Source organism: Ranitomeya variabilis, chromosome 2 (genome assembly GCF_051348905.1).
Source record: "Ranitomeya variabilis isolate aRanVar5 chromosome 2, aRanVar5.hap1, whole genome shotgun sequence".
Taxonomy (NCBI): domain Eukaryota; kingdom Metazoa; phylum Chordata; class Amphibia; order Anura; family Dendrobatidae; genus Ranitomeya; species Ranitomeya variabilis.
In genome coordinates this window covers 443,554,952-443,567,460 of record NC_135233.1, presented here as the reverse complement: position 1 = coordinate 443,567,460, position 12,509 = coordinate 443,554,952, and the positions used below count along the sequence as shown (strand labels likewise).

The window sequence follows — 12,509 nt, the reverse complement described above, 5'->3', positions numbered from 1 at the left end:
AGAAGATCTGTTCCCAATTGTCACCGCGTGTGAACATGCCCATAATTGGCGCTTTTCTCATTCATCTGCTGATTTGGATTTTTTATGTGGACATGAATGTTATTCTCATCTGCATGACTTCTGCCCGTGTAAACAGGATTTGACACCAATAATATCAGGTTGTGCCAGCCTGAAGGATACAGCGCCATGGCTTGTAAACTTCTTGCGCACCGTGGACAAAGAAACATCAAGATCTCTGAAGATGGACTTGCAACCCTGAGATTGTTGATATTTTTTTAACAATTTTAGTTCTCAAGTCCTCAGACAGTCCTCTTCTCTTTCTATTCTCAATGCAATGATTTAGTTAAGTTCTCCCCTTTTTTATAATCTGGCTTCAGGTGTGATTTTCATATTGCCGACACCTCTTACTTGCCACAGGAGAGTCTGAACGAGCATCACATGCTTGAAACAAAGTTGTTTAAACACAATTTGGTTGGGTCCATTTTTGGGGTTTTGTGGGAAATTATGTCCAATCTGCCTTTTTTTGTGTGTGTGTGTGTGTGTGTGTGTTTTTCAAATCAATACACATAAAAGAAATAAACGTGTGTGTGTGTGTATAACGTGTCATTTCAATAATTTTTCTGGAGAAATATGTCATTTTCTGGAACAATACCAAGGGTGTCAACCCTTTCGTCCATGACTGTATGTCAGTAGCAATGTTGATAATGAGATTTTACACAAAAAGTTGCAGCCTGCTATTTTATTTTTGTGGATCTCAACGAGTTTTGACGTTTGCGCTGCAAGATTACCTGGAGATCCACATCAGGGAGATCCCAATGGGACATAAACTAACACATAAAACCCATAAATTTAGCCATAAAATCCATCAATTCCTCAGCTCAATAAAATGATCTTCAGCCAATGACAAAAGCAATTTTTGCATCAGATGGATGAAATATTAGGAATTTTTAGACATTCTTGACAATGGCTTAAGCTACACACTAGGGGATAACTGATGTCAGGGAGTCAGACGGTTGGTGCCCCCCCACCCCCCCCCTTCCAAAAAAAGAGAACTGGGGTTCTCCTAATGCGCTGAGAGAATGGAGGTGTAGTGAGCATGCTCAGGCCGCACTCCATTCACTTCTATGGGACAGCCAGTACAGCTCTTTGCCAGGTCCATGGAGCAGTGAACGTTTACATACAGGGGCGGATTACCAGAGGGTCAATATGGGCGGTAGCCCAGGGCCCAGTGGCTTGGGGGGGCCCTGGGCCACCGCAGATTGGCCCTCTGATAATCCGCCGGAGTGTGACTGAATGCCCGGCCCGCCGGCATTTATGTGCCCCGCCCCCCGGACCCGGTGGGCAGAGAGAGGGGGTCCGCATCGGGCCCCTTCTCATCTGCTCACCGGGCCCCTTCCGGCGCTGCGGCGCTTTCCTATTGACGTGCGTGCGCGCGCGCGCGCCCGCACCTCAATAGTTAACAACAGCCGCCAGCCAGCCAATTGGAGGCTGGCAGCTGAAGTCGGCCGCAGCTCACACGTCACCGGCGTCTGACGTCATTGTCAGTCGCCGGCGAGTGTGAGCTGCTGGAGGGAGCTCGCCGCGTGGAGCGCTGTTAAGGTGAGGAGACTGGTTTTTTTGTGTTTTTTTTTCGTTTTTTTTTTTATAAGCTAACGGTGGACTGTGGACACATTGGGGGCAGATTGCTGGACACACTGGGGCAGATTGCTGGAGACACTGGGGCAGATTGCTGGAGACACTGGGGCAGATTGCTGGAGACACTGGGGCAGATTGCTTTAGACACTGGGGCAGATTGCTTTAGACACTGGGGCAGATTGCTGTAGACACTGGGGCAGATTGCTGTAGACACTGGGGGCAATGCTGGAGACACTGGGGCAGATTGCTGTAGACACTGGGGCAGATTGCTGTAGACACTGGGGCAGATTGCTGTAAACACTGGGGCAGATTGCTGGACACACTGGGGGCAATGCTGGAGACACTGGGGCAGCTTGCTGGAGACACTGGGGCAGCTTGCTGGAGACACTGGGGCAGATTGCTGGAGACACTGGGGCAGATTGCTGTAGACACTGGGGCAGATTGCTGTAGACACTGGGGCAGATTGCTGTAGACACTGGGGCAGATTGCTGTAGACACTGGGGCAGATTGCTGTAGACACTGGGGCAGATTGCTGGACACACTGGGGCAATGCTGTAGACACTGGGGCAGATTGCTGTAGACACTGGGGCAATGCTGGAGACACTGGGGCAATGCTGGAGACACTGGGGCAGATTGCTGGACACACGGGCAATGCTCGAGGACACACTGGGGCAGATTGCTGGATACACTGGGGCAATGCTGGAGGACACACTGGGGCAGATTGCTGGAGACACTGGGGCAATGCTGGAGGACACACTGGGGCAGATTGCTGGAGACACTGGGTCAATGCTAGAGACACTGGGGCAGATTGCTGGACATACTGGGGCAGATTTCAGGACACACTGGTGGTAATATGCTGGACACACTGGGGCAATATGCTGGACATACTGGGGCAGATTGTTGAACACACTGTCTGGGGGCAATATGCTGGAGTCAGACACTGGGGCAGATTGCTGGAGACACTGTCTGGGGGCAATGCTGGACACACTGGGGCAGATTGCTGGTTACTGGGGCAATATGCTGGACATACTGGGGCAGATTGCTGGACACACTGGGGGCAGGACTGGAGGCATGGGCAGAATGTAGACACGGGGCAGAATGAAAGACATGGGGCAGGATTGGATCATGGGGCAGGAGAATACGATGGAGACAGATGGGGCAGGATGGGGAGATCACATGGGGTAGAATGGATACTCATGAGTGCAGGATGGGAGAACATATGGCTGGAGCCAGGAATGAGACACACGGGGCCAGGGTGGGGAATATTATTACCATAGGGGCTAATTAAGGGATATTATTACTGCAGTGATGTATTTATTTTATTTTTTGAGTATACTGTTTTAAATGGGGGGGCCGTCCTGTTACTGTGCAGAGTGACTCTATATCGCCTTTTTTTCTCCATGTGTAATGTAGAAGTTGTGAAAAATTAAGTAATGTGTTCTGCAAGCAGAGCTCGAGATAACGGTGTTATTTCCTGCAGAAACGAGTCCTGGCTGGAAGAAATGATGGCGGTCTGTGCTGGATGAAAGATGAAGGACTTCACCTAGAGATGTCACTGGTGAGTCAGTGTTACCTATACACTGACACTATACACTGTATACTATATACAGAGGTCCTGTGTACAATGTCACCAGTGATCACTGTATTACCTATACACTATATACAGAGCTCCTGTGTATAATGTCACCAGTGATCTCTGTATTACCTCTACACAGACACTGCTTACTAAGTACAGATCTCCTGTGAATACTGGCACTTATGGTGATAGTATTGTGTTGTTTTTTTTATTATTACTGATCAGTATTGTAGTATTCAGTCACTATGTGGTGGTAATATGTGGTCTGGAAATGGTGTTGTGGTATTTGTCCCTTGAATGTGCTATTTGGTCACCAAGCGGTGGTAATATGTGGTCTTGACATGGTGCGGTGGTATTTGTTCCTTGTATGTGATATTATTCGATCATTGTGTTTGTAATTTGTGGTCTGGTCATGGCGCAGTGGTATTTGTTCCTTGTATGTGATATTATTGGTCAAAATATACCTAAATTATATTGCAGCTTTTAACAAATATTTAATAGGTTACAGTAGAGTAGGGCCCGGCCATTTTTCTGGAATAATCTGGTTCGGGTATAATGTGACCCCCCCCCCCCCCGTCACATGACACCCCCCCCCGTCACATGACACCCCCCCGTCACATGACCGGGGGGCCCACAGTGTCTGAACAGCCCGGGGCCCTGGCTACCCTTAATCCACCCCTGAGTAAACATCAGTACTTTTGGACCCGTTGTCAGGTTTGGAGGGGATCTTTGCTGTCTAACCCCCCAGCAGTCATACATATATAGCCTATCCTGTTGATGGTGCATGATTGGCATGGATTGTCTTCCAGGCCGCCATCCGTGGGTGTAAAGGTGAATAGCGCCGGAGGTCCCCTCCACTTAAGACTTTAGATGCCGCGGTCAACAGCGACTGCAGCATCTTAGGGGTTACACGGAAGAAGGTGGGCTTACGTCAGCCCATCGCCCCATGACTTGACCGCGGTGGTCGCCGATGCGTTGCCATGGCACCCAGAGTCTGTGTCTAATTTGATGCATAAACTGAATACACTAGTAGTGGGGCTAAAAATAAAATATATACAGAAAAAAAATCCCATTTTCCTCCTTTACTATGTAATAAAAAAAATACACCCACATAATTAGTATAAATATATCTGTAAGGACCCTGTGTATAAAAAAAAAAAAAAAAAATCACATAATTTAACCTGTTTGGTGAACACAGCCAAATAAAAAGATAAAATGGCAGAACTGCTTTTTGCCTCCTCCCAAAAATGTAATAAAAACACATACAAAATGTACACCAGGACTATATGATAAATACAGCAACAAATCCTGAAAAAAAACCCAAGCAACTGAAAAATGACAGCGACAAATCCTGGATCGAGGTTGCTGGTTACTTATAATTTTAGGAAGCCCCCTCAGAAAAAATCTCTACAGAAAATCTTTTAGTGAGAGAGAACTGCTATTATCCAAAATGGCGGTTGCAGCGTAAACTGCTGTAACCATGGGAACGTCTGGTGGCATACACGGAAGTGACGTAACCGTTTAGCGGAAGTTGAGACTGCTGTGTTTTCTGTTTGCTCATTCTGACGGGACTTTCTTTTACCATGGCGGTGACTGAGGAGGAGCTGAGGAAAATGCTGAGCAAGGTGAGGAGCGCACCGCCAGGTACTGAGGAGCGGCCGCCCATCGTCGGCTTGTCGGGATGACCGCGTCCATAGCTGGCTGCAGTGTGTGAGGTGGGGAGGTTTGGTTGTGGGCGGAGCAGTAGGATAATGGACCGGGAGTGCGGTGTACCTAGGAGTAATGTGTATTCCTGGGAAGCGCCACTAAGTGCTATGCAGTTACCTACAGCCGCCACCAGGGGGAGCGCACTTCATTCTGTTTCCAATGTATAAATTGTATTCAGCAGCTCCCCCTGGTGGCGACTGCAGGCAGCCAGGTTTTTTATCTTGTGGCAGTGGCCGCTCTCTGTATCAGGAAAAAAAGCTCTGGTGCAGCAGCTGTGACACAATCAGTGTTTTTAAATGTAGCAGAGCTGAGAAAGCTGCACACACCACAGGTATATGCATTGTCTATTGAGCTGCTTCACTGCTGGGGGCGCATGGTCGGAGTAGGTCTCCCACCGGTGCGGGCAGTGCTCGTCTGCCAGTGATGATCTCCTGCTGATAAAACACTTATTGTATTGAAACGGCACACAACCTAATAAGTAACATATTGCTGAAATCAGTATTTCAGTCCCAATATTTTGCTGCTCTCAGATTACAGAGCAGAAACCTGCTGACAGAATCTATTTAAAGTGATGTATCAAAGGCTGAGGGTGAATCTCATTAAAGCTGTCACAATGGTCATTTAATTATTTTTTTTCTGCTTCGTTTTAGTACAAATACAGAGATTCATCATTGGAGGAGATCATGGATGTGATTGAGCTCTACAGAGACCTCAAGCCATTACCTGCCCGTTACGGTGAGTGTTTTTGGGGAGTGTGATAGGAGAATGTGTAGGGAGCTGCTGTACAAGGCGTGGGACCCGGCAGCGGACACTACAGCGTGCAGATTCGGAGCCGCCGCTGATCATAGGGGGGACCCGGGTGTCTCCTCCCAAAATCTAATACTGAAGATCTATCTTTTGAGAAATCATTGATATCAGTCTATTCAATCATTAAGTAGATATTTGTCGACCTTCTCCGTCAGGATTTTTGCGTTTTAGACTTATTTTTGCATTTCCACCTCTAGTTTTCAGCGATGGCTCCACCAGACAGCTCCTCAGCCTCTCGGGCACCATTCCTGTGCCGTATAAAGGTAAGCGGAGATCTGGGAAGCCCCATCCTAAACTGGGGGCAATGCACAGATATGCGGAGGAGCGAAGGATCATTCGTGCATTTATGATTCGATCAGGGGGAATCTAAGGAAAAATTGTCCACGATTTTGCAGTATTGGCCATGATTTACATCCCAACTTTCCAAGTCTCCATTTATGACTGATGGGGCATGCTGGGAGATGTAGTAGCTGGAGAACCACAGGCTCTAGAGACTGTTGTGATGGCAGCTGTGCCTGTAATTGAGAAGTATCAGACGTTCTCGCTCATCTATTTTAATTTGCTTTAGGTAACACATACAATATCCCCATATGTCTCTGGCTGCTGGACACCTACCCCCACAAGCCCCCAATCTGCTTTGTTAAACCCACCAGTATGATGACCATAAAAACCGGAAGACATGTAGACGCTAACGGCAAGATCTACCTCCCGTATCTGGAGGAATGGAAGCAGGTGAGTACAATGGCCTGCAAGACTCATCCTCAGGGCTGTGGTATGTCCGGCCCCAGATCTCGGTCTGCTCTGTTCCGAGATCACCTGTATATAAATACAGTTGGGTCCAGAAATATTTAGACAGTGGCCGAACTTCGTGATTTCAGCTCCGCAGGTCAGTATTTTGGATTTCAAATTAAACAACTGAGATGCAATTGAAATGGACACTTTCAGGTTTAATTAAAGTCTTTGGAATTGCAACTACTTTCCTAAAAAGCATCCTCATTCAGGGGCTCAAAAGTAACTGGGCACTCCTAACATTTCTGCTATCTCTCTGATGGATTTCTTCTTTTCATCGGCCTAATGATGGTCTGTTTATCCTCCAGTGAGAGCTCCTATGGCCGCATGTTGTGGGTTCACAGCAACAGCTTCCAAATTCAAATGCCACGCTTGGAATCAGCTCCAGACCTTTTCTCTGATTAACTGATGGAATAACGAGGGAAAAGCCCATGCAGCCCATCAAAGAGCTTTTGAGATATTTGTCAAATTACTTTTGGTCCCTTGAAAAAGAGGCAGCTACATATTAGAGATGTAACTCCTAAACCTTTGCTCCAATTAGGATGTGAATGCCCTCAAATTAAAGCTGAGTCGGCGCTTTAAGCCCAAATTGATTGCATAACTGGATTGTGAATTTGTTTTGGTAAACAGCTAAAATACCAAAACTTGTCAGTGTCCAAATATTTCATCCAAATAAGTGGATGTCAACAATTTTGTCCTGCCCATTTTTGGGGTTTTGTGTGAATTTGTCCAATTTTCTTTTTGTCTGTTTTTTTGTGTTCCAATACACACAAAGGAAATAAACATGTGTAATCGCCATCGTTTTCTGGGGGAAATACATAATTTTTTGCAACCATTTCAGGGGTGCCAACACTTTCGGCCATGACGGTAAATAGAATGTTTTACTTTTTGTGTACTTTAATCTTCATGCAATTAAAGAGACAAAACAAAGCGTTAGAAGGCGCACATTATTTTGCTAGCTCACCGGATAAAAGTTTAAGACCTTTTTACCCCCCGCCCCCACATACGCAAAATCAATCACCGCTGTCATTTAGGACCAAAAACCCCTGGTGATGAGTGAGAATGTGACGGGCCACAGGTGAGTACAGCGTCCGGCGCAGCTTAGTCACCGCTGTGTCCCCCCTCCGCAGCCCCCGCTAGACTTGCTGAGGTTAATTCAGATCCTGATTGACGTATTTGGAGAGGAGCCGCCAGTTTTCTCTCGATCTCCTGAACCTGCTTCAGTCTTGAGCCTGGTAGCCGGACTTCCCAAAAGTAAGTTTTATCGGCCACTGCTAAGTAATAAGTAAAAGCCTTTTCTGTAAAATAATCACATGGCTGAAAATAAATATTTTACCTTCTGCAGCTTCTCTGACCGTGGCTCAAGATGACATCTGTGCAAGTGAGGAAGTGGAAGATTTATATACAAGTATTAATGGTTAGCAGGGAAATTATCATCTGATTGTTTGCTGATTTATTTATTTATTTATTTTTTTAATTTTCTTTTTATTCACTGTAACCTTTGTGGCAGCTATGAGAAACACACAGAAAATAACATTTGAAGAGTCAGGCATACGTCCACACTGATTCTGGTCCTCAGTGAATGGCTTATGCATTGTATTGAGGGACAGAACGACTAACAAATCATAGAAAATATGTAATTTTTCTTGAATTTTGTGTTCTTTAATGTTTGTGTTCACATTGAGTTTATATTGTTTATGGCCACTGATGTTGCCCTGTGCCCATATGGAGAGTATTTGCAGTTGTGCCTTCTCTGTCCACCTTGATGAAGAATGTGCAGGAGTCAATGACACAGGAGCTTTCTCTGTAAGAGGTGAAACTGAATTATTCCTATTTTATATTATCAAAACCATGCTACAGGAAAGAGCAATTATTCTCTGTTCATGTATTTTGTGGAGATTAGGGATGAGCAGACCTGTGGAAGTTCGGGTACATCTGGTTCAACAGAACTTTGCAAAGTTCATTTGTGTGGTTTTTCTCTCTCTCTGCCGTGGCTTTCTTTCTGTGCCGCGGCGCACTATTTCTCTCTCTGTGCCGCGGCGCACTATTTCTCTCTCTGTGCCGCGGCGCGCTATTTCTCTCTCTGTGCCGCGGCGCGCTATTTCTCTCTCTGTGCCGCGGCGCGCTATTTCTCTCTCTGTGCCGCGGCGCGCTATTTCTCTCTCTGTGCCGCGGCGCGCTATTTCTCTCTGTGCCGCGGCGCGCTATTTCTCTCTGTGCCGCGGCGCGCTATTTCTCTCTCTGTGCCGCGGCGCGCTATTTCTCTGTGCCGCGGCGCGCTATTTCTCTCTCTGTGCCGCGGCGCGCTATTTCTCTCTGTGCCGCGGCGCGCTATTTCTCTCTCTGCCGCGGCGCGCTATTTCTCTCTCTGCCGCGGCGCGCTATTTCTCTCTCTGTGCCGCGGCGCGCTATTTCTCTCTCTGTGCCGCGGCACGCTCTTTCTCTCTGCCACGGCGTTCTCTCTCTCTCCCGCATCGCGCTCTTTCTCTCTCTGCCGTGTTCTCTCGCTTTTATATACCAGCAAGGAGGATGGGTTCCAAATTGTTCTTTCTCATCCACATTCTGCATATACATTTGGTGCAGAATCCTCATATACATTTGTTTTTCAATAATTTTTCTGTTTAAGTGCACCTGTTTAGCGCAGATTATATTCAAATAAAAATTGATTAAGTGTGGAAAATATGCGCAGATTGTAGATGCAGAAACACTGCACGCTTCATATTAAAATCTGCATCAAATATAATACGAACCTATCCTTAAAGGGTTTGTCCACTACTTGGATAACCCGTGTTTGCTTTAAGTATTTTCCCTTGTAAAATAAAAATAAGATACTCGCCTCCCACAGGAGCACCGTGCCAATGATGTGTTACATTGGCTGCAGGGCTCACATGGCATAACTATCAGCGGCTGCAATTGGGCTACAGAGCTTGTTATTCTGTCAGGTGAATGTCAGGCGAGTGGAAGAAGTAAGACCGCGTCAGCCCAGAAGTGGCCACTGCTTTTCTGCAGGGCTCACATGGTGTAACAAAGTCAAGTGTAACCCGGCGCTTATATAGCTGGAACGGCGCCAGTGGGGGAGGTGAGCATCTGTCATCTTTATTTTACAAGGGGGACTGCTTAATTTATAAAGGGGTGCTCCAGTCATTGAACATCCCCTTTTAAGGCTAGCTTGCACGCACATGCATAGGTGATGGTATTGGAGACTTTTTTTTTTTGTATTTTATTATAGGTATACTAATCTATTTATTTTTATTTTTTTTCACTTTCTTAGATTCTGCTGTAATCCCTACAGATAAACTATCGTTTCTGCCTCGGCCAGAAGATGTCGACCCTAAAAACCAGCAAGTGATTGACATATACCTCGACTGCCTACAGAAGATAAAACAGATCGTGAATGACACGGAGGCCAAAATTTTGGCTTTGAAAGCCAAAGAGTTGTGAATTTGGTCAATTTGTTTGTTCTGTTCTTAGGGTGGTTTGACGCTGCGTTCAGGCACCCGTTCAGTGGCTCAGGTCAGGGCACATGTTCGGATATATGCGCCGGCGGGCCGTAGACAATAATGGTGCAGAGCACACGTACGCTATTCAGCACCATTCTAGTCTATGGCCATCGTCAGTGCATACGTCCAAATCCCATTTTGTGGGGAGGATGAATCACAAGCCTTTACGGGGCCACTGAACGGTGCCTAAACACTATGTGAGAGCAGCCTTATACATGCTGAAAATATATCATAACATTCTATGATTGATATAAACATTTACAGCATTTGACAATTTAGAGAATGTAAAAATGAATCTAATATTATAACATGTTTTACTTTATATATTATGTTCCATTTCACATAGTTATGAGGGACATGATTCTTTGTAATGGCTCTCCTCCTTTCCAATTATGCCCTGACTTCATCGTCCTCTATCTATGCTATGCATATAATGTAAGGATTGCCCTATTTATCTGATATTTATTCTATTGTAAAAGTTTGCTCTGATACTTTTTATTTGAAAATAAGAGTTGAGCAAAAAGACTTCCGGGATCCTGGTTCAATGGTCACGTCAGTTTTCCGTGTCAGGTATAATAAGAAAATATAATGAATTACGGTATAATTTAATATATTTATTTTATATATTCATTATATTTTGTTATGTAAATAATATAGGATAGGGATTTTTAGCCTACTTGCCTAATGTGGATATAAAAAGGCTTTCTGATATACTGTCTTTTTAGGGGTATCTAACGCTTATTTGTGAAATCTATTTATTTCATCATCGATGACCCCCATAAAAGGTCATGACCAATATCCCGTCATTATGTGCCTGAGGAAGGGGCCAGATCGGCTCTGAAACATGTAGTCTGAATAAAAAGGTTTAATACTTGCCCATTGGATTCTCATCAGTCCGCGTTTTTATCATTTTCATTGTAGTAATCAGAAGAGGCTCCGGGGATTCCAGTAAGTAGTGGGGGTCTCGCAGGGTACTAGACCGGCAGCCACGGACCCCAGACATGGCCATTGAAACAGGGTCTTGCAAATGTTTTTTTCTCAACTACTTGAGAAACTGAGCTTGTTAGTGTAGTATAAGATGTTATGTTCTTTCAAGACCATAATGCTGTGAATATAACGAGGAATGTACCAGTATATAATATATACAGTATATACAATAAAACCAGTTTTAAATAATTTGTTGCTTGTGTTATTGGGGTGGGGGGTACAGAAGATTTAGGAGATAGGCTGCTACCCATAGGTGGCTGACAAAAAACTAAAAATGTTATCTCCTGCCAAGGCAGTGTCCTCCCTTCAGTTTTACCTTATGACCTCACTGCTGTCACAGAAGGGTAATGCTATTTTCCAGGAATGTCACTGTCTCCCCGTTATTCCCATGGTTGGGCATAGATAATATCAACTCCATCACGATGCAGAGATCCTCAAAGAAGCCAAGTGAGGACACTAATGCTCCTCTGTATCTTATAAACCTTGAGGCTCCATACACATCAGTCTAAAGTAGGGCAAACACCCCGATCTTGGCAGAATTACTGTACAGTGTGTACAGGGCCTCTGAAGTTGAGCAATGATTATCCGTCCTGTTGCATTTCAACAGCCCGTCCTTTTGCTCTCCAAGAATTTGGCCTCCGACAGTGGAGGTTGGCAGAGGCTCTCCTATAGAGAACATAGGAACTCTTTGTGGGGTCCTTTAGGGTTGCCCACATTTGAGTCTGCTCCTCACCCATTCTCCCATTCACCAGAGTGACCCTGTTGGAATCGGAAGGAAGGTGATCTAACGGAGGTAAGTAAAACCCTCTAAGTTTGCCTCCAGCCACCTGTCTACCGATAACTCTCCTCTGGTCTCCAACTAATGGCACGGACTATTTCCGCCATTTCCACCTTTGGGCTTTCCTGCATCCCAGTCTTATTCACATTGGCCAGCCCACCCCGTGGTCTCCGCTGCTGTTGGTGCCCCCTCTCCTTTAGCCTCTGAGCTCACTTCTTTGCCATCTTAGCACGCTGCTTCCATGCTACCTGTCCAATCCGCCTTTTTCCTTCTTTCTCCGTCCTCAGTGTGGAGCGGCTCCTGTGTTCTTACATTCCCTTACTGGCACAGCTTTGCGTGTTATTCTAAGGCCGGCGTCACACTAACCGTATAGAAAATGGGTCTGAGTCTCCCTGCTGAGAGTCGCAGGAGTGTTCTTTGTATGGTCATCCGAGTGTAATGCCATGATGCGACTTTCTCGCACCTATGTATTCGTATGACATCCGTATGGCTTTACATTTCTCACTGATTGTCCCCAATGAATTTAATGCCTCAATGGGCTGAAATGAGGAAACTGTGCGTATTTGTTACAAGCTACATGGATGGGCCGTGCACAGTCCCAGATCTAGGCCACTACCACCACTGCTAATTTCTTTCTTTTTTCTTCTGCGATGTTGCACCTAGGACTATCGGCCCAGTAAGTGATGTCTGCGCTGCGGATTCAGGGCTGCGGCCTCTTCGCTATTTATTC

General features: G+C 45.7%; 1 protein-coding gene across 3 annotated transcripts; it reads left to right on the top strand.

Annotated features, from left to right (window-relative positions):
• Positions 1 to 4,710: 4,710 nt before the first annotated feature.
• Positions 4,711 to 11,184, top strand: LOC143806523 (tumor susceptibility gene 101 protein-like). Of its 3 annotated transcripts, none has more exons than XM_077287148.1 (7): positions 4,711 to 4,836; positions 5,569 to 5,653; positions 5,923 to 5,988; positions 6,294 to 6,457; positions 7,645 to 7,768; positions 7,860 to 7,931; positions 9,786 to 11,184. In XM_077287148.1, the coding sequence occupies exons 1-7, from the start codon at positions 4,795 to 4,797 to the stop codon at positions 9,953 to 9,955; spliced, it is 723 nt and encodes a 240-aa protein (XP_077143263.1). In that variant the 5' UTR covers positions 4,711 to 4,794; the 3' UTR covers positions 9,956 to 11,184. The 3 variants fall into 3 exon arrangements, with proteins under 3 accessions (XP_077143263.1, XP_077143265.1, XP_077143266.1); XM_077287151.1 differs by having other exon boundaries at positions 4,737 to 4,855; XM_077287150.1 differs by lacking the exon at positions 7,860 to 7,931.
• The last annotated feature ends 1,325 nt before the right edge of the window (positions 11,185 to 12,509 follow it).

What these genes read in the sequence shown, in the direction of transcription:
- LOC143806523 (XM_077287148.1), top strand. Translation starts at nt 4,795, where the DNA reads ATGGCGGTGACTGAGGAGGAGCTGAGGAAAATGCTGAGCAAG. An exon ending in TGAGGAAAATGCTGAGCAAG is followed by an intron (nt 4,837 to 5,568) that starts GTGAGGAGCGCA and finishes GCTTCGTTTTAG; the next exon opens with TACAAATACAGAGATTCATC. An exon ending in CATTCCTGTGCCGTATAAAG is followed by an intron (nt 5,989 to 6,293) that starts GTAAGCGGAGAT and finishes AATTTGCTTTAG; the next exon opens with GTAACACATACAATATCCCC.